Source organism: Acomys russatus, chromosome 17 (assembly GCF_903995435.1).
Source record: "Acomys russatus chromosome 17, mAcoRus1.1, whole genome shotgun sequence".
NCBI classification, from domain to species: Eukaryota; Metazoa; Chordata; class Mammalia; order Rodentia; family Muridae; genus Acomys; species Acomys russatus.
This window is the reverse complement of record NC_067153.1, coordinates 44,760,989-44,785,506: the sequence shown is the minus strand read 5'-3', so window position 1 is coordinate 44,785,506 and position 24,518 is coordinate 44,760,989. Positions and strand designations below refer to the sequence as shown.

At 52.0% G+C, this 24,518-nt stretch overlaps 3 protein-coding genes across 4 annotated transcripts; 1 reads left to right on the top strand and 2 right to left on the bottom strand.

Moving 5' to 3' along the window:
* Positions 1-59: 59 nt before the first annotated feature.
* LOC127201458 (NADH dehydrogenase [ubiquinone] 1 beta subcomplex subunit 11, mitochondrial-like) lies at positions 60-566 on the bottom strand. The gene has a single exon (XM_051160054.1). The coding sequence runs from the start codon at positions 564-566 to the stop codon at positions 111-113; it is 456 nt and encodes a 151-aa protein (XP_051016011.1). The 3' UTR covers positions 60-110.
* Positions 567-2,384: 1,818 nt separating this feature from the next.
* Positions 2,385-8,905, bottom strand: LOC127201464 (cytochrome P450 2D3-like). Its single transcript, XM_051160060.1, has 9 exons — positions 8,293-8,905; positions 5,439-5,610; positions 5,096-5,248; positions 4,856-5,016; positions 4,099-4,275; positions 3,685-3,826; positions 3,291-3,478; positions 2,749-2,890; positions 2,385-2,652 (listed from the first exon to the last, which is right to left on the bottom strand). Exons 1-9 carry the CDS (start codon positions 8,479-8,481, stop codon positions 2,462-2,464), a joined length of 1,515 nt encoding a protein of 504 aa, XP_051016017.1. The 5' UTR covers positions 8,482-8,905; the 3' UTR covers positions 2,385-2,461.
* A 5,079-nt stretch (positions 8,906-13,984) lies between these two features.
* Positions 13,985-23,792, top strand: Pmm1 (phosphomannomutase 1). 2 transcript variants are annotated; one of them, XM_051160050.1, is made up of 8 exons: positions 14,028-14,190; positions 17,158-17,275; positions 18,636-18,712; positions 18,821-18,912; positions 19,463-19,562; positions 21,859-21,934; positions 23,164-23,279; positions 23,577-23,792. In XM_051160050.1, exons 1-8 carry the CDS (start codon positions 14,104-14,106, stop codon positions 23,697-23,699), a joined length of 789 nt encoding a protein of 262 aa, XP_051016007.1. In that variant the 5' UTR covers positions 14,028-14,103; the 3' UTR covers positions 23,700-23,792. The 2 variants fall into 2 exon arrangements, with proteins under 2 accessions (XP_051016008.1, XP_051016007.1); XM_051160051.1 differs by lacking the exons at positions 18,636-18,712; positions 18,821-18,912 and having other exon boundaries at positions 13,985-14,190; positions 17,158-17,205; positions 19,520-19,562.
* Positions 23,793-24,518: the final 726 nt, after the last annotated feature.

Below are 24,518 nucleotides of genomic sequence, written 5' to 3'. Positions count from 1 at the left end.
ACGTATTCCTTTTTTTTCCTTCTTCTTCTTTCAATCCCTTTGATAGGTTCATTGGGGAGTGAACAGTAAAAAAGGCAGGGAGTGGGCGAGGTAGGGCTACCTACGCGCCCTCAGTGGTCCTCCGGCAGCTGGATCTTGCTGAGGTCAAAACGGTTGGATTCCATGATGGGGAGGCCACTGGCTTCTCGGTGTTTCACCAGCATCTCAGCTTCCTGGCGGGCCCACTCGACCATCCTGTAGTCAGGCACATAAGCCGCAAAGGTGGTGCCGAAGACCAGGACGATGGAAAAACCAAAGAAGAAAACGACGTGCATATTCCAGACATCCACCACGGGGTCCTCGTCGTAGCCATGGAAGTCTGAGTTCTTCGAATACACGTTTTCATCCACCGGCTCTGGGTCCTCCATCCAGTGCACTGTCAGTTCTCTCTTCTTCTTCTTTCCGGCCACAGAGGACCCGGTGATCACAGCCCTGGTGAAGCTGGATTTCCACCGATGGTGGGCAGCCTCGACGCCTCGAATTGCAGAAAGGGTGCGAGCCCACGAACTTAACCGCCAAGTCGCCATGACAGCTGTAGGGGTGGGGGTGGGGTGGGGGGACCGCAGATGAGATAACGGATGTCGGAGGCAGATTCCATTTCTTTGACGGGGGTGAGGGTGAGGTGGGGGTGTTTGGAGAATAGTGTTCCCTAATTGATAACAGCGCACTGACATCCTCCAAGAGTATGGTAGCAGTTCTAAAAGCACCTTCTACTGCCAACTGTCACCTGAAAAGGCCTGGGAAAGGTGTCTAGGGTAGAGCATGCCTGGCATTTGCAAAGCTCTGTCTAGGATCAATCTCCATCACCTTGAGGCAGGACCCAAGTTCCCAGAAAACTCTCAGAGAAGACATTAATGCCACTCCCTTTTATTATTCCACCTCATCTCTTTTTTTTTCCCCCAAGACAGGGTCTCTCTGTGTAGCCTTGGCTGTCCTGGACTCACTTTGTAGACCAGGCTGGCCTCAAACTCACAGCGATCCCCCTGCCTCTGCCTCCCGAGTGCTGGGATTAAAGGCGTGCGCCTCGACCTAATCTCTTTATGTGTATCTATAAGCTCATAACTTTTGGATTTTACCTTCTACTTTTCTCATTCGTAGTCAAGACTGAATTTCCTCCTCGGATCAGTTGATGTCTGGTCCTATTGGTTCCACAGTTCCCAGAGAGAAAAAGAATCAATTTGGAGGTGGAGTGAGACTAGTAAAATGGGTCAGTTGGTGGGGGGAGGGGTGGCTAGTGAGAGGGGGTGGCTCACAACCATTTATAATGTGATCTGATGCCCTCTTCTGGCATGTAGGTGTACATGCAGGCAGAGCACTGTATACATAATAATAAATAGCATTTTTTTTAAAAAAGGAAATGTGTCTTTGTGTCCCATTCCCTACACTACAAGTTTTTGTCCCAAACTAAGTCTTTTTTTTTTTTAACCGTTATTTTGTGTGCATTGGTGTTTTGCCTGTATGTATGTCTATGTAAGAGTGTCAGATCCCCTGGACCAGGAGGTACAGCTGTGAGCTGCCGTAGGGGTGCTGGGATTTGAACCCAGGGCCTCTGGAAGAGCTGCCAGGGCTCTCAACTGCTGAGCCATCTCCCAGCCCAAAATAAGGGTATCTTGAGCCCCAAGATATACACTGCATAAGGGTCTGTCTTTTAATCCCTTTAACTCTTTTGTTTTTGTTTTTTTCGAGACAGGGTTTCTCTGTGTAGGCTTGGCTGTCCTGAACTTGCTTTGTAGACCAGGCTGGCCTTGAACTCAGAGATCCACCTGCCTCTGCCTCCTGAGTGCTGGCATTAAAGGCGTGTGCCACCCCGCCCGGCTTAATCCCTTTAACTCTTTAAAGAAATTATGTATTTTTATGTTATGTACATTGGTGTTCTGGTGCCTTCTTCTGGCTGGCAGGTGTACATACAGGCAGAGAGCACTGTATACATAATATTAAATAAATAAATCTTAAAAAAAAAAGTTGTCGCCGGGCATGGTGGTGCACATCTTTAATCCCAGCAGTCGGGAGGCAGAGGCAGGCGGATCGCTATGAGTTCGAGGCCAGCTGGTCTACAAAGTGAGTCCAGAACTGCCAAGGCTACACAGAGAGACCCAGTCTCGAGAAAAAAAAAATTTTCATTATGTAGTCCAGGTTGACCTTGCTACATAGAGCAAGATAGCCTCACACTTGCAATCTCTTTCCTCAGGCTCCCAAGTGCTGAAACTGCAGCCCTGTGCGCATGCTTCAGGCTCAGCACACCCTTCACCCCAGCTTTCATGTTGTCCCTTGGGGAGGGATCAGGCAGGTGGCAAAGGTCGGATGGAGACTGTTGTCTGAGGACCCAGCAGGGACAGAGACTGAGTTGAGAGCAGGAAACAGCAGTGGCCACAGACTGGTTTATTGTGCGTGGCTTGGCCCTTCCTGAGGAACAGGACTGCAATTAGTGTCCCTGCTGGCGCAGCACAGCACAGAGCTGGTAGGGGGAGGGGGCAACTGGGATTCCAAAGATGCCTTGGTCACTGGGCCTGGGCTGTCCATTGGGCACGGAGAAGCTAAAGCGCTGCAGGAGGCAGGTGAAGAAGAGGAAGAGCTCCATGCGGGCCAGGGGCTCCCCCAGGCATGCGCGGCGGCCTGTAGGTGGAAGAGAGGTTCAGTCAGCCAGGGGCCTAGCCTCACAACTCCAAGGCACCCTGGGAAGACACAGGGATCCAGGCACCCCGCGGGCACCTGCGGAGAATGGCAGGAAGGCCTCATGCTTCACAAAGTGTCCCTGGGCATCCAGGAAGTGCTCAGGATGGAATTGGAGGGGTTTCTCCCAGACGGTCTCGTCCTTCAGCACGGAGGACAGGTTGGGGATGAGCATTGTCCCCTGGGGGAGACACATGGTGCAAAGATGGACGGCGGTGGGGCCACCAAGACCCTGACCGTCAAGTTCACATGCACAGCCTCTTTTCCCTGCACATATTGGATTTATTCATCCTCAACCCCAGAGTCTCTCAGTCCCTTCCCTATGGCACAGAGGGCCCTGTAAGGAGTCTCCCATGGGGCCCCAAGCCAGCACCTGTCCCTGTGTGCAGTGCTTCCTAAAATCCCTGTGTCTCACTTCACTGGGCTTCTCGCTTCCCTAGGGGTTCTTGGGCAATGGCTGCAGCGTACTCACACCCACGTAGGTCCCGTCATCATGTGGAATTCCAGACTGTGGTGGTCTTGTACTTTCCTGGCCCTTGTTTGCCTGGTGGAGACACTGGGACAAGGGTGGCCATGCCTACCTTGGGGATGCGGAAGCCCTGGACTTCAATGTCACGTGACGTCATATGTGGAAAATTCAATGGGGCAATGTCCGCAAAGCGCTGCACCTCATGGACGACAGCATTGGTGTAGGGCATGCGGGCCTGGTCGGCCATCTCTGGGCGCCGAGCCTGCCCTAGGACTTCATCAATCTCCTGCTGGACACGGCCTGAGGGGACAGCATCCCTTTCAGAGAACCAGCCAAACTGGACTGCACCTTGACATCCTATGTCTGTGTTGACATCTGGGTCCACGTGAAAAGGACATCATAGCTCATGTAGGTGTTTGGGTCAAACCAGGACTGGAATTCACAAGTAACTCAGGCATGATCTGAGAGTGTCCCCTGTCTTTCTTCCCTCCCAGCCCCAGGCTCACACTGTACATCCGGGTGCAGGATCATGAGCAGCAGGGCCCAGGACAGCGTGGTTGACGTGGTCACGCTCCCAGCAGTGAATAAGTCAGCTACCAACAGAAGCAGATTCGCATCATTGAAGCTGCTCTCAGGGTTCCCCTTGGCCTGGGATCGGGCAGAGAGAGTGGGCTCAGTACAGCAAGGGAGGAAAGCCCACAACACCCCTCAGCTGATCTCTTTTTTTTTTTTTTTTTTTTTCGGTTTTTCGAGACAGGGTTTCTCTGTGTACCCTTGGCTGTCCTGGACTCACTTTGTAGACCAGGCTGGCTTCGAACTCACAGCGATCCGCCTGCCTCTGCCTCCCGAGTGCCGGGATTAAAGGCGTGCGCCACCACGCCCGGCTCTCTCTGACCTTATCTCTGGCAGCCGTCGCTCACCTTCTCCACCTCAGCCAGGAAGGCATCAATCAGGTCTTGGGGCGGCTGAGCAGGATCCCAGGTCATCTTGTGCTCGCTCAAGAGCTTCTCCAACATGGCCCTGAACACCTTCCGGGTTGGGAAGACCTTATCAACCAGCCCTGGCACACGCAGGAGCACCGGGAACAAGTTAAGAACCTGTGACAGCCACAGAGGAGGGCTCAGGGCTTCCTCTTCACAAAATTAATTAACATCAGTCACCAGTCGTGTATGGGGCTCATGTGCCATGTTGTGTGTAAGCAAGTAACAGGATCAATTGGCTCTACCCTTCATGGGTCCCAGGCATCATAGTCAGGTCTCCAGGCTGCGTGACAAGCTTATTACCCACTCACCATTTGGGGCGCCCCTCGGGGCTAGTTATGCTCAGCCCCCAGCCTCCTTCACAGTGGACCCAGAGCCTGCTTGTCCCCACCCATCCCCCCACCTCCTCCTCAGCTGCAGCCTCTGGCTTCTGGCAGCCCTAGAGGAGAGAAGAATTTCATCCCGGAAACCACAGGCATATGTGGTTTCTACGTAGACAGAGGACACAGGTTCTCTCGCTTTCTAGAAACCCCGACCTTGGACCCCCTTCTCTCCTCCTGCTGTGGAAGGTTTGTCAACGAGCCTATCCTCCTGCAGCTGACTCTCAGAGGGCCTCTCCCACGACCTGGGCAGGCAGCTTCCTCTGGGAGGAAGCACAACACAGAAGTGGCTCTGCAGGCTGCCCTGAGCCTCCCACCTCAGGAATGAAGCCAGAGATCTCTGTCAAATTTTCTTCCAATAGGCTCAGCATCCTGGTGAGGTAAGGGTCTCCGTAAGGGAAGCGACGGGCAAAAATGAGAGATGAGATCACATTGCATACAGCTTTGTTCAGCATCGTGCTGGGATCAAAGGGACTCCCTGGGAGCAGAGATGCAAGCACGTCAGTGTACTGCCCATGTCTCCCTGTGCCCATCTGCATCCCTCACCCAACACCCACCAGCCTGGTTGGTGAAGGCGTCACAGAGGTGGCCAGCCTCCTCCGTCACCCACTGCTCCAGCGATTTCTTGCCCATGCCAAAGTTTCGCAGGGTGGACACACAGAAGCGCCGCTGCTCTCGCCACTGGGGCCCGTAAGATTCAAGGATAACACCTGTGGACACATCTGTGCGTAACCAAGGACACCTGGCTGCACTGTCCTACATTCTCAGCACTCAGCAACCTCTCCTTGTATTGCTTGATTCTATGGCCACCCTCATCAGGTCCTGTCCTCCCTCTGCTGCCCACAAGCCTATCTGTGACACCGCTTTTGTCCAACCCAGTCCCTTGTCCCAGCCCTTTGCCTCTGGATTTGGGTCCGAAGCCCAGGTTTTCATAGGCTGGGATTCGAGGACGATCTGCAGTGTCTTCCCCACAGGTCACCAGCACCTCCTGCACGGCTCTCAGTCCGCTGATGACGATTACTGGCTTCCAGCCCATCTGCAGGCTGAACACGTCACCATAGCAATGCCGAAGCTAAAGTGGAGGAACAGAGCGCAAACCCTAGAACTGGCTCACCACACAAGCCTTAATGTATTGTTCACGGTGTGTGTGTGTGTGTGTGTGTGTGTGTGTGTGTGTGTGTGTGTGTGTGTGTATCCGCAGAACCTTGTATTGTTCACGGTGTGTGTGTGTGTGTGTGTGTGTGTGTGTGTGTGTGTGTGTGTGTATCCGCAGAACCTTACATATCCTGGGCAAATGTGCTACCACTGAGATCTGGGCCTTTGTGGCTAAGGTGTCTCATCTTCTACATTCAGCAAAGGGCTCATAATATATAAGAGACTGCCTTACTGTGACCTTGCCAGAGCCGGGGAACCTGCCACTGGGCCCCATAGCATCCCACCACACATGAGGAATCTAGGGTACCTTGAGGTCAGCAGTGAGACCTGAGGCCACATGCCATCCCCACCACCTCTCTCCCCACTTCATTAACACGATGCACTAGACCCAGATCCCAGATGCACTACACCCGGATCCCTCTCCCAGATCCCAGATGCACTACACCCTGATCCCTCTCCCAGATCCCAGATGTACTAGACCCAGATCCCTCTCCCAGATCCCAGATGCACTACACCCTGATCCCTCTCCCAGATCCCAGATGCACTACACCCTGATCCCTCTCCCAGATCCCAGATGTACTAGACCTAGATCCCTCTCCCAGATCCAAGATGCACTACACCCGGATCCCTCTCCCAGATCCCAGATGCACTACACCCTGATCCCTCTCCCAGATCCCAGATGTACTAGACCCAGATCCCTCTCCCAGATCCAAGATGCACTACACCCGGATCCCTCTCCCAGATCCCAGATGCACTACACCCTGACCCCTCTCCCAGATCCCAGATGCACTACACCCTGATCCCTCTCCCAGATCCCAGATGCACTACACCCTGATCCCTCTCCCAGATCCCAGATGCACTACACCCTGATCCCTCTCCCAGATCCCAGATGTACTAGACCTAGATCCCTCTCCCAGATCCAAGATGCACTACACCCGGATCCCTCTCCCAGATCCCAGATGTACTACACCCTGATCCCTCTCCCAGATCCCAGATGTACTAGAGCCAGATCCCTCTCCCAGATCCAAGATGCACTACACCCTGATCCCTCTCCCAGATCCCAGATGCACTACACCCTGATCCCTCTCCCAGATCCCAGATGCACTACACCCTGACCCCTCTCCCAGATCCCAGATGCACTACACCCTGATCCCTCTCCCAGATCCCAGATGCACTACACCCTGATCCCTCTCCCAGATCCCAGATGCACTACACCCTGATCCCTCTCCCAGATCCCAGATGCACTACACCCTGATCCCTCTCCCAGATCCCAGATGTACTAGACCCAGATCCCTCTCCCAGATCCCAGATGTACTAGACCCTGATCCCTCTCCCAGACCCCAGATGCACTAGGCCTTGATCTCTCTCCCAGATCCCAGACACTTCATTCACTGAGGGTCCAATCTCAAGGGACTCGGGGTCTCTGTGACTTCTACTCTAACCCATCCCAAACCTGCTGTCACATCCTGTCTCACCTTGCAAACATTTCTTTTACTTGCTCGATGTAATTGTTGTCTCAGAGGCTTCCTGCCTCTGTCTGCTTACCTAGGCTTAGTCCTGAAAACGTCTAGCCTCCGTACCTAGGTCTAGAATGTTTTCAGCCTGAGACTTACTGCTGAATAAGCTCAGCCTGTCTAGCTCTTTTGAACCCTGGCTGGCTGGTTCATCTCAACTGTGTGCCTCAAAACAACTCTCGACGCTGATTGACCCAAACTGGCTTCTCTTGGCCTCTGATTGAATTGCTCTTCCTAGCCTCATACTAACATTGACAATCTGCTCTAATCCTCTGGCTCCTCCTTCTCTGGCTCCGCTGTCTTTACCTGTGTCTAGCTTGTTCTCACTCTGCAACCTGTCTCTGTACAACTCTCCCAGTAAAACTGTCCACCCTCCTTCCCTCCCTCTTCTCCCTCCGTGCTGCTCTCTCTCTCTCTCTTTCTCTCTCTCTTTCTCTCTCTCTCAAGTCTCCTCTCTTTCCCCTCTGCTCCCTCTCTCTCTCTCTCTGTTTTTGTTTTTGTTTTTTTTGGTTTTTTGAAACAGGGTTTCTCTGTGTAGCCTTGGCTGTCCTGGACTCCCTTTGTAAACCAGGCTGGCCTCGAACTCACAGCGATCCACCTGCCTCTGCCTCCTGAGTGCTGGGATTAAAGGCTTGTGCCACCACGCCCCGGCATCCCCTCTGCCCTTGAGAGGGTTGGGAGTATCCTACTCTGTCAAATCTTTCTCCGATTCCTCTTGTCTGTCTCTCAGTTATACATCACTTTCCAACGCTAGTGTTTCCCTCTACAAACTAACTTTACCTACATTGTTTGGCATGAAAGGTGTGTGCTAAGGGCGTGTCTGCATTCCTGCTGGTTCACACAGACCTAGAAGGACTCTGGCTGTGATCAGAGAAGCCATGCCACTGGATTAAAGTTCCTCTACACAACCTCCTGGCCACTGTGTTCCCGTCTTTGCCCTTAGAGAGTTGAGTGTCCTCTGGGCTGCAAGAGCCTCCTTCAGGAAGCCCAGCAACCCCAGCCCATCCTCTTGCATGTGTCCCGCACCACCATGTGCTGACAGGAGCACCATGCCTCTGCTGCCCTCCACCAGCACATCCACTCACCTTGTGCAAGCTCTGCGGCATATTCTGGAAGTCCACTTGCAACAGGTTGCCCAGAATGGGCAATGGCACAGGGCCTGGTGGGTAACGGGCAGTCCAGCGCTTGTGCCGATGTATCAGGTCCACCAAAAGCAGGAGGATGGCTGTGAATACGGCCACAGGCCACAGACTGTCCATAGCCAGCAGCCACATGGCCGTCTCACTGTGTCTCTGGCTTTTTCTCACCTTTGGCTTTTCCAGATAGGGTTTCTCTGTGTAGTCCTGGCTGTCCTGGAACTCACTCTGTAGACCAGGCTCGTCTTGAACTCAGAGACCCACCTGCCTCCGCCTGTGCATTAAAGGTGTTCGCTAGCACGCCTGGCTCTTCTCTGGCTTTCTTAGGAAAACATCAGGGCTCTCACTCAAGCCACCTGGAACCAGGAAAGACACTCTTACCACAGCCTGGGCATTTGGGCTCTTAAAAAGGAGGCCAGCTTGCCCTTTGTCCTCTGCTTTGAGCTAGGTTGTTGTGTCTGCTTTTCAGTTCGGAGGAGGGGGTAGAGAAGAGCTAGAACATTCCAGGTAGGTCAGCCTCAGAGGTGCTCTCTCTCCCCAGGTGCTTACACAGTGAGAATAGGTGGGGTGAGGTGGGGCAGGATGGGGGCGGGCACCGAAATCAGGGAGTTGAGTTCCAAAGGAGCTGTGCATAGCACTTACGTCGGGTGAGGCAGGGTGAGCAGGGGGGGAGGGGCAGATGCCCAGTGAAGTCCTCCAAGGAGCATGATCACAAGGTGTTGAGAAGTCAATCAGCTGATAACGTAATGCACAGAGGGGTCTGAGGGGCTTGCCTCAGACCGCAACAAGAGCTGAGCTAGAGTCGGGTGTGGTGGCACACGCCTCTAATCCCAGCACTCGGGAGGCAGAAGGAGGTGGATCATCGTGAGTTCGAGGCCAGCCTGGTCTACAAAGTGAGTCCAGGACAGCCAGGGCTACACAGAGAAACCGTATCTCAAGGGAAAAAATAAAATAAAATTAAAAAAGAGCCAAGCTAGAGTAGCCAGTTGGCAGGGCATAAAGGGCTGACTGGTACTACAGGTTACACCTCTTAAAGGGCTTGTGAGTGAGAGGAGTGAGTAGGAGGCAGTGAGAGCATGGGGCCCACGGAGTCTTTGGCTGAATTAATGAGGAAGGCCCGACTCAGAAGCTGGGTGATTCTTAGATAAGATCTGAGAACATTAAGAAACTGTCAACAATTGCCAGGGAATGCTCTGAGGCCCATGGGCTGTCTCAGATTCTTTTTGGTTTTTCAAGACAGAGTTTTCTCTGTGTTGTTACCTGCTGAAACACTATAGCTCCTTCGTTGAGACCCAGCATAACTATGGTTCCTCTGCTAACAGCAGCTATTGCTCTTAGCATATCAGAAGCCATATTCTTGATTATAAAATTTAAGTTTAAAAAAAAACATGTATTTATTTTTATTTTATGTATATTGGTATTCTGACTGCATGTACATCTGTGTGAGGGTTCAGATCCCCTGGAACAGGACTTACAGACAGTTGTGAGATGTCACATGGACGCTAGGAACTGAACCCAGGTCCTCTGCAATAGCACCTAACACTCTTAACTGCTGAGCTAGCTCTCCAGCCCCAGGTGAAATTAAGTTTAAGTTTTCAGGCTCTGCCTTTCAGTGATTATGTCACCATGGTTTCATTTCTGAAACTTTGTACACTTTGTTACCTGGACACTCTGTCAAGTTCCCCAACTACAGAACCAATCAAATTAAACAATTTATCAGTCAGGTGTGGTGGTGCACACCTTTAATCCCAGCACTCGGGAGGTGGAGGCAGGTAGATCACTGTGAGTTCGAGGCCAGCCTGGTCTACAAAGGGAGTCCAGGACATCCAAGGCTACACGGAGAAACCCTGTCTTGAAAAGCAAAAATAAATAAACAAATAAAAAGAAAGAAAGAAAGGAAAAGAAAAAGTTGCTTCCTACATCTGGTTTTCGATTTTGTTAGCTGGTTATAACCTGGTTACAGTTCTATTGGTTGTTACCTGGTTATGGTTTTGTTACCTGGTTGTTACTTGGTGACAGTTTTTCTTATTAAAAAGCCTGCCTTAGAAGCAGACCTAAGTTCTAGTCTGGCTCTGAGCCCAGGTTATGGCCCTGACCGGTCAGTCTATGTCCAGTTTATGTTCATCTTATGTTCAGTGTTCAAATAAACTTCCATTAACCTGAGTCTGGTGTTCCAGTGGCCAGTATGTGGCTATTCTTGAACCCCGACACTCTGTGTAGCCCTGCCTGTCCAGGAACTTGCTCTGTAGACCAGGCTGGCCTTGAACTCAGAGATCCTCCTGCCTCTGCCTCCCAGGTGCCGAGTGTTGGGATTAAAAGCGTGCTCCACCACTGCCCTGCCCCAGGTAATGCTCTTGTCACATGGTGGCCTCTGTTTATTATTTGCCCTTTACTTCTTGGTGGGTCAATCTCTCCCCAACAGACTTCCACAGTTGTGTTGTTTACTACAAAAACCTGTTTCTAGTTGTGATGTAGCTCAGCCCTAGCACACAACTTTAATCCAAGGCAGGATTAAAGTCAGCCACAGGTCACAGAGGGAGCAAGCAAGCAGTTGGCAGGGAGTGAACACAGGAAAAAAAATCATAGAGAGTAAGAGGAGGTCAGGAGGGTGGATAGCGATGCACTGAGAGTAGGCGGGAGGGGCACTGAGTTTGAGGGGTTTTGAGACAATGTGGAGAAAGAGAACTTCTTTTTCCTTTTGGGATGTCAGCTGAGGAGGAAGGTCAGCTAGGAGCTTTCTCTGCCTCTCTGAGCTAACAGACTTTCACCCGGAGTCTGGCTCCTGAGTCTTTATTGTGACACACTTCCTCTAACAAGGCCAGACCTCCTGATCCTTCTAATCCTCAAATACTTCCTGGTGACTAAGCATTCAAATACATGAGCCTAGTGGGGCCAAGCTTATTCAAACTACCACACTTTTCTTGTAAGGTAGAAAGAGAGAGAGAGAAAGAGAGAACACAGAGTTGGAGGCCAGCTTGCTCCAGGACAGCTAGGGCTACAAAGAGAGACCCTGACTCAAAAGAAGAAGAAGAAGAAGAAGAAGAAGAAGAAGAAGAAGAAGAAGAAGAAGAAGAAGAAGAAAAGAAAACGAACACAATGTCTTGAACAACTCTTAAAACTAGGGGACCAAAAATAAATAAATAAATAAAAAACAAAAACTAGGGGACCAAAGTCTAGAGGGAAGGAAATATATAGAATAGAGAGTCATGGGAAGCCCAGGGAAATATGAAATGAGAAAAGATCCCTGCACTAGGAATCCAGTTGCTACCTCTTGCTGTTGAGCCCTGCTCCTTGATTTTGTTTTGTTTTGGTTTTTCGAGACAGGGTGTCTCTGTGTAGCCTTGGCTGTCCTGGACTCACTTTGGAGACCAGGCTGTCCTCGAACTCACAGCGATCCGCCTGCCTCTGCCTCCCGAGTGCTGGGATTACAGGTGTGCGCCACCACCGCCCAGGGAGTCCTGCTCCTTTTGAGTAGAATTACTATATTTTTTCTTAAGATTTATTTATTATGTATACAGTATGCATCAGATCACATTACAGATGGTTGTGAGCCACCATGTGGTTGCTGGGAATTGAACTCAGGACCTCTGGAGGAGCAGTCAGTGCTCTTAACCGCTGAGCCATCTCTCCAGCCCACTGTAGCTATTTTTATTTCAGGCCCATCAGCCCCATCATCTCGGCTGACGTAAAAGAATCTCGATACAAGGTCAGGCTGACCATAAACTATGTTTATGCTCAACACACCCTATGGCCTGATTAATCAGCCCCAAATTCCCCAACCCACAAGCCCAGCTGCCCCCACTGCCAGGCAAACCTCCACGGTTAGTTAGAACAGCTTGTTATCAAAATCACTTGTGTCAGAGCTGACCACCCTGTTCCACCATGCACCCCCCTGTATGAGCCAATTGCAGTTTTCACCTTTAAGTATGCAAAATACTTCCCCTCAAGGACACATTTCAGATCCCAAATTGGCTGCCTCCCCCAGCTCAGAAAATAAAGCTTTCATTTGAAGCTTCTATGTCTGAAGTGAGTTTCTTTGGCTTCTACCACAAACCCAACATTGCCAGTAACAAGGAAATAATTTCAGCACAATTAACAACTTCCAGAGGTCTTTCCCCTTCATGGGTATACTGCAGTTTTCTATGAATGTCACCAGAGACCCCATTTATCAAGGTCTAGGATAGCCAAGGCTACACAGAGAAACCCAATTTAAAAAAAAAATGGAGATACAACCTTGGAGGTGACAATAGTTGCCAGGTTACAGGACGGTGGCATGGGAATGAAGCCTGAACTGATCCCAAAGTCAATGAAATAGTTCATGTAAACAGGGTATGGGAGGGATTGTTTGTTTGTTTGTTTTTCTTCCCACTGTTTCCCCTTTGTGCTGGGAATTGAACCCATGTACTCATCCCCAACACTAGCTAGCAACCCACCCTCAAGCTGTACCCTAAAGATTTGGGGATGTCTTTTGCTTTCTCTTTTTATTTTTGTTTGTTTATTGTTTTTCCAGACAGGGTTTCTCTGTAAAACAGCCCTGGCTGTCCTGAACTCACTTTGTAGACCAGGCTGGCCTCGAACTCACAGAGATCTACCTGCCAGCCTGGTCTACAGAATGAGTCCAGGACAGCCAAGGATACACAGAGAAACTCTCTCTTGAAAAAACAAAAAGAAAAACAAAACAACCAAAAAAATTTAAAAGCTGGAGGTCGGGGCTGGAGAGATGGCTCAGTGGTTAAGAGCACTGACTGTTCTTCCAGAGGCCATGAGTTCAATTCCCAGCAACCACATGGTGGCTCACAACCATCTATAATGTGATCTGATATCCTCCTCTGGCCTGCAGATGTACATGCAGGTAGAGCTCTGTATACATAATAATAAATAATAAATCTTTAAAAAAAAAAAGCTGGAGGTCTATTGGTCCTTGGCAGGCTACCTTGAAATAAATAAATAAATAAATAAATAAATAAATAAGAGCGCACCTTTAATCCCAGCACTTGGGAGGCAGAAGCAGGCGGATGGATATCTGAGTTTGAGGCCAGCTTGGTCTACAAAGCCAGTCCAGGACAGCCAAGGCTACACAGAGAAACCGTGTCCCGAAAAAAACAAACAAACAAAACAAAAACAAAAAAACAAACCAAAACCAAAACAAAACACACAAACAACAACAACAAAAAACAAAACAAAACAAAAAACCCCAGGGGCTTGTCCAGTACAGTCAGGGCTACAAAGAGAAACTGTTTTGAAAACATAAAATAAACAACAACAAAAAACAGGGACTTGCTATGCAGCCCTAGACCAGAGGGCTATCAACTTTGAGGTCTTAGCCTCCCAAGCGCTGGCTCACCGTGCCTGGCTTTCCGGAAGACTTCTCCAAGCTCAAGACGCACAGGGCAATCCCTTTACCTTGGGAACCTGGAGCAGCAGGGCTGTGCCCCGCCCTCGCTTCCCGTAGGACACGCCCAAAGGATCACCAGCAACCAGCCCGCCCGATGCTGTCTTCCGGTTCCACCCCTTTGCCCGGGGGTTCCTGTCCCGGCCCAGTACCAAGCGCTCTGACCCCGCCCACTTCCACGCCCCTCCATCCTCGGTGCCAGTGTTCCTCTTTCATCTTCTCAGGCCCCGCTCCCTGGAGGGAGGACCGATGGCCACCGCTCCTCCCCGTGCTGCTCAGCTGGCCCCGCCCCAGTCCCGCCCGACAGCTGTAGCGCGCGACCCGGGCGGCCGCTGCGGCGACAGCGCCCAGCGCGCGGACCTGCAGCCATGGCTGTCTCCGTCGAGGGTACTCGCAGGAAAGAGCGCATCCTCTGCCTGTTTGACGTGGACGGGACCCTCACGCCAGCTCGCCAGGTAAGGGCCCCTGAGCTTCAGAAGCTCCCTCTCAATGTCACCCTGGCATCGGCGACCCAGTCGTGGAGCTGGCACCGCCACGTGATCGCGGACACTCAACGCGCCCCGGTGTGGAATGTGGAACGCAGTGATACCGGCCCCTGTCACCGCGGGGATGGGACCCAGGGCCTCCCGGCCTTTCAGGCCCCGACGCTCCGCGCGTGGGTTGGCCTCCACGTTATGAGCGCAGAGGGTGGATCCAGCCCTGGGAAGGGAGTCTCTGAGCGGGAAGCCAGGTGTCCCCAGCACCGAGGCTGCGCTCTGGGGATGCTCCCACCTTATTTCAGCCCTAGTATGCACAACTAGTCAATCCGCAACCTAGCATAAGAACGCGGCGTTCCAGGCAGAGCTCGGTGAGCTTCCAAACCTGTCTCCCTCTAGTGAGGCCAAGAAAGGTCTGAGCTGTTCCAACCTTTTCCACAGGCCTAAAACTGGCTTTAGTTTCTTAAGCCTCTTAAGGGTTTTTACCTTCCACCTCAGGTCGGAGGGAGAGAGCTGCTATTTTGATGAGTCTTGTTGGTGGTGGTGGTGTTTTGGCTCCACCCATGTGGAGGTAGAAGGTCCCAGGGCTAGTCTGGTTATAACAGGATCGCTGAGGGACAGTAAGAGAGCAAATGTATTTTCCTTCTATCCGTTCTTTATGGTTCACCCTCTGATCTTTGCGCGTACCCAGCTTAACTCCCTTTGACTTTTTCGGCTTGTTCCTGCCCTTCGAGTCTACTTTCCCTTGTGGGGAGCACCAGGATGACCTGAGTGTCCTCCCAGAGCAGAGGCAGTGAGGCTGTGCTACTGGGCAGGAGCCCGTGGGAACCCAAGTCTTGGCTTCCTGATAGCCTTGTCATCCCCAGAAGAAGTCGGCCACCATTATCTCCAGCAGAGATGGGCTGGGAATGAAGATGCAGCGTTGGAGAGAGGGTGGTCCCTTCTCAGCATGCCTCACCTCACCCTGTGTCGCACTGCCTTGGGAAAGCCTGAGCAAAAACCTGCCTGTCAGTTCTTCTACTGCTAAGCCCTTGGGCTTGATGCTTTTTTGTTTTGTTTTTTGTTTTTGTTTTTGTTACTAGAGACAGGGTCTCTCTGTGTTAGCCTTGGCTGTCCTGGACTCACTTTGTAGACCAGGCTGGCTTGAATTCACAGCGATCAGTCTGCCTCTGCCTCCCAAGTGCTGAGATTAAAGATGGGCTTGGTGCTTTTATTTTAAGATTTCTTTATTTGTCACATATAGTGTTTGCCTGCATGTACACCTGCACACCAGAAGAGGGCACCAGATGTCATGATAGATGTCTGTGAGCCATCATGTGGTTGCTGGGAATTAAACTCAGGACCTCTGGAACAGCAGCTAGTGCTCTTAACCCCTGAGCCATCTCTCCAGCCCCCAGGCTTGATGCTTTTGAAAGCTCATTTTTAACTATACATGTGTTCACAAGCACATTATTTCCATAAAGAATGAAAACACTAAAGGCTAAATACCATTTTGAACTCACTGGGATCCTAGGCCTGGCTCTCCTCCAGAGTAATTTTGTCTATGTAGTACGGCTCACTCTGCTGCTTTTATCTGGATCTCTTTGCCCACAGGAAATATTAGCCGTTACATTGTGAGGCTGTGTTACTCGCTTGGCTTTATCCTTTCTCGTGGCTTCCTACAACTGCTTCAGACTGTAAACAGCATGCTTCAGGACCTTGCCTTGATGGAAGCAAAGATCTGGCCTTATCTGTGCCTTTGCCTGGTGATATTTCCAAGGAACTGTGTCATGGTCTGGCAGATAAAGCACAGGAGTTGCTTGCAGTCAGTGTTTCACTATTATAAACCAAGTCCCAGGGAACAGAGACAGTTGCAATGCTGGTTGGCTGGCTATAGACACTTAAGTTTTCAGCAGATCTTGCCAAATTGCCTTTGAAAACAATCACCAACTTAAACTTTCCTGAACAGCTCTTGAGAATTCCTGTTTCCCCTCTGCCATTGTCTCTAGCTAGGGTCTGTGATATCTGAATATACGGAAGTTTGGGATCTGACTCTCACTTGTTCAAATTTCCTTGGTGGAGGCTCTTTTTACACTTTGGAAACGTCTCTTTAGTGTTAACTACGATCCTCTTAAAGTGGCTCCTGTGTGGCAGACATGTTGTAAGAGGGGAAATGAAGCAAAGAAAGACAGAGCCCTTTGCCAGAGCTTTTTTTTTTTTTTTTAAAGTTGGGGGTGGTAGTGTCCAGACAGGGTTTCTCTGTAGTCCTGGACTCTCTTTGTTTTTGTTGTTTTGGGGGTTTTTGTTTGTTTGTTTGTTTTTTTCTACACACAGAATCTCTCTGTGTTAGCCTTGACTGTCCTGGACTCGCTCTGTAGACCAGGCTGGCCTTGAACTCACAGAGATCTGCTTGCCTCTGCCTCCCGAGTGCTGGGATTAAAGACGTATACCACCACCGCCAGGGTTACCTTTCTTTTCAAACCCAAGACCACATGCATTTTATGATTGATTTATTTATTATTATGTACACAGTACTGTCTGCATGTACACCTGCAGGCCAGAAGAGGGCATCAGACCACATTATAGATGGTTGTGAGCCACCAAGTGGTTGCTGGGAATTGAACTCAGAACCTCAGGAAGAGCAATCAGTGCCCTTAACCTCTGAGCCATCTCTCCAGGCCCCACATGCATTTTAGACAGGTACCCAGCCCTATTGTATGCAGTATTTGTGATGTCTTTCTGTTTTTTGCAGCATATCATTTGAAGTCCTCTGTGGAATTTTCCACTCAGGGGCGTTACGTTAGTGCTCACACAGTCCTGCATTTTCCATTTCTGGCTTCTTAATTGGGGGTGCTCAGATTCAGACAGAAGTGGGGGGGGCTGCATGATTCTGAGCTCTAAAAGCCAGGTAGAGGTCCCAGACTTTTTGCTAACTAGAGTTCTTTTGTGCTTCCTGCTCCACCGTAGAAAATTGACCCTGAGGTATCAGCCTTCCTACAGAAGCTCCGAAGTAGGGTGCAGATCGGCGTGGTGGGTGGCTCCGACTACTCGAAGATCGCCGAGCAGCTGGGTGACGGGGATGAAGGTAGGCGAGGGAGGGCAACGTCTTTTCAGTTGGGCTGGGGGTGGGGTGGAAGGAATGTGGAGCTGGGAGATGTGGGTACCTCTCCTGCTTCTTTGGGGCTGCAGGGTTGGAGAAGGAGCAGCCGGAGGCTTCACCCTGAACAGACATTTAAAGGCCAGGTACTGTGCTAGATTCTGGAGAAACAGCTAGAGGAAGAGAAGGCAGCGCTCTGCCCTTAGATGCTGCACATTCCCCCTTCTCCCTGCTGAGACTTGGTTTCCATCCATCATTTATTTATAGCCCTCTTTACTGACAGCGTAATTAGCGGTGTCTGTGATTTGTTGAGAATGACCGTGTATCAGTCCTAAGATCTTGCTTTACGGGGAGACTTATCCGTGTGTCTCTGCCTACGTATGGAGGTCGGAGGAAGGCTTGCAGGGATCAGTTCTCTCCTCCCACCTTGTGGGTCCCCAGGCCCGAACTCCTGTTGTCAGTCTTGGTGTGGCAGGCGCCTTTCACTCACTGAACCTTCTCAGCAGCCCTGTTTGTTGGTTTTTAGAGACGGAGGTCCCACTGGGTGCTTTAGTGGGCCTGGAACCCACAGTATGTAGACTGTGTCAGTCCAGGCTGACCTTGAGCTCGTAGCGATCCTCTTGCTTCGGCCTCTTTGCGTCCTGAAATCATGCATATGCACCACCACACCCAGCGCTTATCTCCTCCATTTTTTTGTTTCTGTTTTTGTCTCTTTCTGTGGGTGATAGCCCTCGCTATCCTGGAACTCTCTTTGTAGACCAGGCTGGCCTCTGCCTCCTCCTGAGTGCGGGGATTAAAGTTGTTCTCCACGCAGCCCTTCTCTAGTCATGGACAAGCCCTCACTCTCTACTCCATCCCTCCACACCCCATAGCCCCAACGATATCATCCGCCACCCGTATATCCTGCCGAGCGTCCTAGCCGTGTTCCCCGGGCCTCCCTGACTCCCTGAGAACGGCTTCTTGTGGCACCCAGAGCTGGAAAGTGCTGTGCAAATCCCTGTGGGCAAAGAGAGGGAAACTTGAGGATGGAGCAGGTGGATATGACGGCCCCCTTTTTGAGCGTCCCTGGACTCCCAGAAGAGGGATCCGGATCTTGGAGGATGAGCGGATGGGACCCCAGGGGTAGGGTATCCCAGGCAGAAGGTCCTCCCTAAGCAATGGAAAGGGTGCCAGGAAAGCCGGTGAAGGGCGGAATAAATGGGCCCCAGCTGCCAAGCCACACACACACACACACACACACACACACACACACACACACACACACACAGAATGCCTGCTCTGGGGTGACAGTGGGCCCTTGTCTCATGCTTTCTTTCTTTTCTCTCCTGGCTTCTCCGTTGGCCTCAAGTCATTGAGAAGTTTGACTATGTATTTGCCGAGAACGGGACCGTCCAGTACAAGCACGGGCGGCTGCTCTCCAAGCAGGTCAGTGGTCAGTGGCCCCGGGCCTTAGCTTGGGCACTGTGCTTTTCCATGCTGGGTTCCTTCCGTCTTGTGTGTGCCATGGTATGAGCCTTATGTCCTTTTACACAGACGATCCAGAGCCACCTCGGGGAGGAGCTGCTGCAGGACCTGATCAACTTCTGCCTCAGCTACATGGCCCTGCTCAGGCTACCCAAGAAGCGGTGAGCCCCCCGCTGACCTGGGGGTGAGCCCCCGCTGACCTGGGGGTGAGCCCCCCGCTGACCTGGGGGTGAGCCCCCGCTGACCTGGGGGTGAGCCCCCCGCTGACCTGGGGGTGAAGGAAGACAGCAGGAGTCCTCACAGGAAACCTGGGGCTTTTATTTATTTATTTGTTTGTTTGCAACTAGGGTTGGAAGCCAGGGCCTTGCCCATCCTAGGCAAGTGTTCTGCCTCTACACCACGCCCCTATGCCCAGACCCTAATTTATAGGTGGGTGGATCTCCCCCCCACCCCAAGACAAGATTTCTCTGTGTAGCCTTGGCTGTTTTAGAACTCACTCTGTAGACCGAGCTGGCCTCGAACTCAGAGGTTCCACCTGCCTCTGCCTCCCAGTGCTGGGATTAAAGGTGTGGGCACTTTAACCATGCCTTTTCACCCTGTGAAATCCAGGAAGACAATGGTTCCGTGTAGGGCAGGATTTAAAATCAGAGCTCTTCTCTCCTCCTCCCCATGGCTTCTCACTCCGTCATCCTTTTTCTTCCTTGGCCCCAGTGGGACGTTCATTGAGTTCCGGAACGGCATGCTGAACATCTCGCCCATCGGCCGCAGCTGTACCCTGGAGGAGAGGATCGAGTTCTCCGAACTGGACAAGGTGCCGTGTCCTGAGCCCCTGTAGGCCCTGTCGCTCAGCTTTGCTTTCTCACCAGTAAAATGGGGCACCTACTGTGTGTCATTTCTGCAGGCTCATCAGCTTCTTCCTGTCACTGCTGATCTCCTTTCCTGGGGACCTGAGCCACCAGCCCCCAGGGACCCAAGCTATGGCCTCATTTCCAGTGCCACATTCTTTTTTTCTTTTTCTTTTCTTTTTTTTTTAATTTTTATTTTGTTGTTGTTGTTGTTGTTGTTTTTGGAGACAGGGTTTCTCTGTGTAGCCTTGGCTGTCCTGGACTCACTCTGGAGACCAGGCTGACCTTGAACTCAAAGTGATCCACCTGCCTCTGCCTCCCGAATGCCGGCATTAAAGGGGTGTGTCACAGTGCCACATTCTTACCCACACCAGACTCAGCAACTCTAGTCTCCGCTGTGATCATCTGCACAGGGGGGCCACCTTTTCTCCAGGTTACCCAAGTCCCTTCCTCTGTTTTCTGTCCCCTCTGCTTCTCATTCTGCCTTGGAGAACATTTTAAATACCCTGGCTATTCCACTGTCTGCCGACAATTTTTCTGTGGCTCTCCCATGCTGGGTGAACCAGAGGAGGGCAGATAGATGCTGGCTTTTGTTTTGCCTTGTTGGTATCCGAATGTCCGGGTTGGCCTTGAACTTGTGATCTCCTCTCTCTTCTCTAGTACTGGGGTTACAAATGGATGCCACCTTACCCAGCGTATACGTCACCTCCCTAAGCATTACAGTGCATTTCGCTTACCTGCCTGCCCGACCATCACCCCTCCATCCGCCTCCATCCACCTGTGCACCTCGTCTGTGTTCTCACTCTGACTCGGCCGGCTGCTCTTCCCTTGCCCCCTCCCCCCATTGCAGCCATGGCTTCTCCTCATTCTAGAGACGGCAGTCCCCCACTTCTGTCCTGGACCAGGTTTGCCCTCTTCTCCACCCTTGCTGGGATGTCACCTGTCAGTGGGGACCCTCTTACCGCATTTACCCTCATACCTCTTATATGTCCTGTGTAGAGACCTGTGGTCCTAGGGAAGGCTCTCATGGCCTCATACATGCCAGGCAAGTGGCCTATCACTGCCCCACCACACCCCCACCCCAAGAAACATTTTTTTTCTTTTTTTGGGGGGGGTTGAGACTGAGTTTCTCTGTATAGTCATGGCTGTCCTAGACTCACTTTGTAGACCAGGCTGGCCTCCAAACTCACAGCGATCCACCTGCTTCTGCCTCCCAAGTGCTGGGATTAAAGGCGTTGCGCCACCACACCTGGCCTGCATTTTCTTTTTGAAACCATGTCTTCTTGGTGTGCAGCCCAGATTGGCCTCAGACTCACTGTGTCACCAGGCTGTCCTCAAACTTGTAGTTTCCTGTTTGCTAGTACCGTAGGCGTGCCCGTCCCACTGTACCTACCTGCCATGAAATGCTTTTGAATGAACGAGCAGGTGGACTCCCATCCTACTGATTTGGGAAACCAAGGCTCAGAGCGGTGCCTCTCATCCCAGATCACTTAGGGGGTGGGTGGGTTGCAGGCAGAGTGTGGCTTTGCTTGGCTGGCTGCCCTTTGGTGTTTCCCTGAGAGTGGGTGGACCATGACAATGGAACCTCCACAGCAGACACAGGAAGATGCCTTCCTTAGATAAGGACCCTGTCGTGAGCAGCTCAGGGTCATGGTGCTGGGCTTGGCACCTGCAGTGTCCAGTCACCAGTCTTGTCTGATAAGGGAGGGAAGTGCAGCTTGCCGGCCCCCCCACCCCCCCAACCCTTGGCTCTGAACTGCATTTCCTCAGAGCATGGGCACCCACAGTGTACGCCTGACTGTACCCACCTACTTGCCAGGAAGGCAAAGTCAAGGCCAGCTGGGGCTCACATCTCTCAGCTCTGGCAAAGCAGACTGTGGCCACTGATTGCCAATCTATCATTTAGTTCTGGAAATCCGTCTCAGAGAGGTCGGGTAACTTGCCTAGAGCCACACAGCTGAGCAGTACACCCACCAGGCCTAGTATCCTGTTTGCCTGTAGATCTCAGCGTGGGTTCTGTCTGACCTGACTCCTCTACTCCCATGCCCTCCCCCCTCTCTGCTTATGACTCCATACCCTGATTGACAGGGGTCACTGGTTTCTGGGTCTAGGCCTCAGCACTGCAGCTAAGGTGAGGTGACCCTCTGGTTCCTCATCTGTAAATGGGGGCCCTGTTCACCCAGAAGACTGGGGAGCTGGTGGGGTGTGCGGGCCTGGTATACAGAAGGCCCTCTGATACAGTATACAGCCTTCCCTCCACAGAAGGAGAAGATCCGGGAGAAGTTTGTGGAAGCCCTGAAGACAGAGTTTGCTGGCAAGGGGCTGAGGTTCTCCCGAGGTACGTCTTTCTGTGGTGGGCTCAGGCCCACGCTGGGGGCACTTCTGTTTGCTTTGCTTTTGAGACAGGGTTTCTCTGTGTAGCCTTGGCTGTCCTAGACTCACTTTGTAGACCAGGCTGGCCTTCGAACTCATAGCGATCCACCTGCCTCTGCCTTCCGAGTGCTGGGATTAAAGGCGTGCGCCACCACACCCGGCAAGGGGACACTATTTGTGCCAGTTCAATCACCTCTTTGTTTTGTTTTGTTTTTTAAAGATTTATTTATTTATTATTGTTTGTACAGTGTTCTGCCTGCATGCACACCTGCCTGCCAGAAGAGGGCACCAGATCTCATTATAAATGATTGTGAGCCACCATGTGGTTGCTGGGAACTGAACTCAGGACCTCTGGAAGAGCAACCTTAACCTCTGAGCCATCTCTCCAGCCCCTGAATTAATTAAAAGGTTTTTTTCGTTTTTTGAGACAGGGTTTCTCTGTGTAGCCTTGGCTGTCCTGGACTCATTTTGTATACCAGGCTGGCCTCAAACTCAGTGATCCACCTACATCTGCCTCCTGAGTGCTGAGATTAAAGGCATGTGCCACCACACCCGGCCTCGTGACCTCTTGATGTTTAGTTGTCCCCGCCCAGTCCAACTGGCTAGTAAGTCAGAGGTTCTGCGGATCTTTCCAGAGCTGACTCAGCTCAACCTCTGCCCCTTGAGGCTCCCCTGAGGCTCCTGGGGTGTCTGATAGCCTGGCTGCCACCTCAGCTGGTTCCCCAGTAGCCAGAGGGAAGAAGACATGCTGTGGTTACATAGAGCCAACCGTTGTGCTCAGGGCCCCGCGGTAGTCCTACTGTGGTTTGTGTTCGAGCTTACTGTCCCCTTAGGTCTCCCAGGCCATGCTGGCTGAGTGAGCCCGCCTTCGCTCTTACCTGTTTCCTGCCTCGATGAGATAGTATCGCTCCATAGTCAGCCCTTGGTGGCTCTCAGGGTTGTTGAATAGACAAAGTGCCTAAGAGCTGGGTGTGGTGCTGCATGTCCGTAATCCCAGCAGCACTTGAGAGATAGAATCCAGAAGGTCAGGAGTTCAGGGCCCCACCCCTGGCTATATTGTAAGTTCAAAGCCAAACCGGACACACAAGACCCTGTCTCAAGCCCAGTGCTTTTCCCCAGCCGGCCCTGTGAGTGTCCCTGCTGCTGCCTCCTCTGTCCTTCCCAGGACCTTGTCATAACCCCCACCTTCCACAGGAGGCATGATAAGCTTCGATGTCTTCCCTGAGGGCTGGGACAAGCGCTGCTGCCTGGACGGCCTGGATGAGGACAGCTTTGACACCATCCACTTCTTTGGGAATGAAACCAGCCCTGTGAGTGTGGCCCTTCCCGCTTCCCGTCAACCCAACACCTGAGCTTCAGGCCACAGGACAGACTTCTTAGGGATCCCCCACAAGACATCACTGCTCCCACTCTCCCATTCAGTGGACTGGGGGTGGGGGTCTATAGAGGGCTAAAAACTTACTCCGTGGCATCTGTACAGCAAGTCCGGGCTGGCTGGTAGGAGCTGGTGTGGGAAGGGTGGCTCTTGGGCCCCCCATCCAGGGTACCTCCTACCCTGTAGGCATCCCCTAAGACCCGCATCTCCTCTGTTCTTCCTCTGGGTGCAGGGTGGGAACGACTTTGAGATCTATGCAGACCCCCGGACTGTCGGCCATAGCGTGGTCTCCCCTCAAGACACTGTACAACGATGCCGAGAGCTTTTCTTCCCAGAGACAGCCCACGAGGCATGACGGTGCCCACAGCTGGGCATTGGGACCTTCAGGAAGTTCTGGCCAAGCCTCAAGAGAGAACCGTGGGGTGCCAGGGTTCCCATCCTACTGTCCCAACACGTATCATGTGGGGCACCGCAAGGCCCACCCGCACAGGACCAGGGTCTGTGGCAACGGTCCCTCGCCAGGCGGCTCCTGATGCGATGCACTTTTGCACTCTACAGTGACGGTCCTGGCCTCTGATGCTGCTGGTCCGTGGGACAGATAAGTTTCACCCCAGAGGGCTGGGTATGAGTTGTGCTACGGAGCCTGCTGGCCACAGACTGAAAGGGGGCAGAGTGGCAGAGAGGGGACACTACTCAAAGGACTTCGTCATAGATATTAAAGTTCCCAAGACAAGGTGTGGTGGTAGATGTATTTGTCTGGAGATATGATGGCTTCTGTCATGTGCTCTGAGGGCCACACTTTTGCAGATGAGGAAACACAGAGATAGGAGCTTGCCCCAGGAAGTCTACTGAAGCCCTAGACATGGCCAATATGCTGTGACTTCCTCAGCCCCTTCCCCAAGGGCCCTCACAGACAGGCAACTCAAGGGCAGGGTGGGTCACAGTTGAGTTTATTGCCAGTGTTAGGAAGAATGGGAGTCCGTGGCTGGGGTCTGGGTGGGGAAATTTCTGACTCGACACACAGGGCCTGAGAGTAGAGAGGAGGTCTGTTGCCTCCACACTCAAGCAGACTCAAGGTGATGACCAGCAAGTAAGTACCTGCTCACAGGAGGGAGGCCTGGGTGGCCCCGGGGTCCACCTGTACCAACAAGTTCCTTGTCAAGGTCTAGCTGTG

Excerpts from the sequence above, each read along its gene's own strand:
- Pmm1 (XM_051160050.1), top strand. The coding sequence starts at position 14,104 with ATGGCTGTCTCCGTCGAGGGTACTCGCAGGAAAGAGCGCATCCTCTGC. Across the intron at positions 18,913-19,462 it reads CTCAGGCTACCCAAGAAGCG|TGGGACGTTCATTGAGTTCC; the intron begins GTGAGCCCCCCG and ends CCTTGGCCCCAG. Across the intron at positions 19,563-21,858 it reads AGTTCTCCGAACTGGACAAG|AAGGAGAAGATCCGGGAGAA; the intron begins GTGCCGTGTCCT and ends TTCCCTCCACAG.
- LOC127201458 (XM_051160054.1), bottom strand. The coding sequence starts at position 566 with ATGGCGACTTGGCGGTTAAGTTCGTGGGCTCGCACCCTTTCTGCAATT.
- LOC127201464 (XM_051160060.1), bottom strand. The coding sequence starts at position 8,481 with ATGTGGCTGCTGGCTATGGACAGTCTGTGGCCTGTGGCCGTATTCACA. Across the intron at positions 5,611-8,292 it reads TGCCGCAGAGCTTGCACAAG|CTTCGGCATTGCTATGGTGA; the intron begins GTGAGTGGATGT and ends CCTCCACTTTAG. Across the intron at positions 3,827-4,098 it reads TCCTGGCTGAGGTGGAGAAG|GCCAAGGGGAACCCTGAGAG; the intron begins GTGAGCGACGGC and ends GCCCGATCCCAG.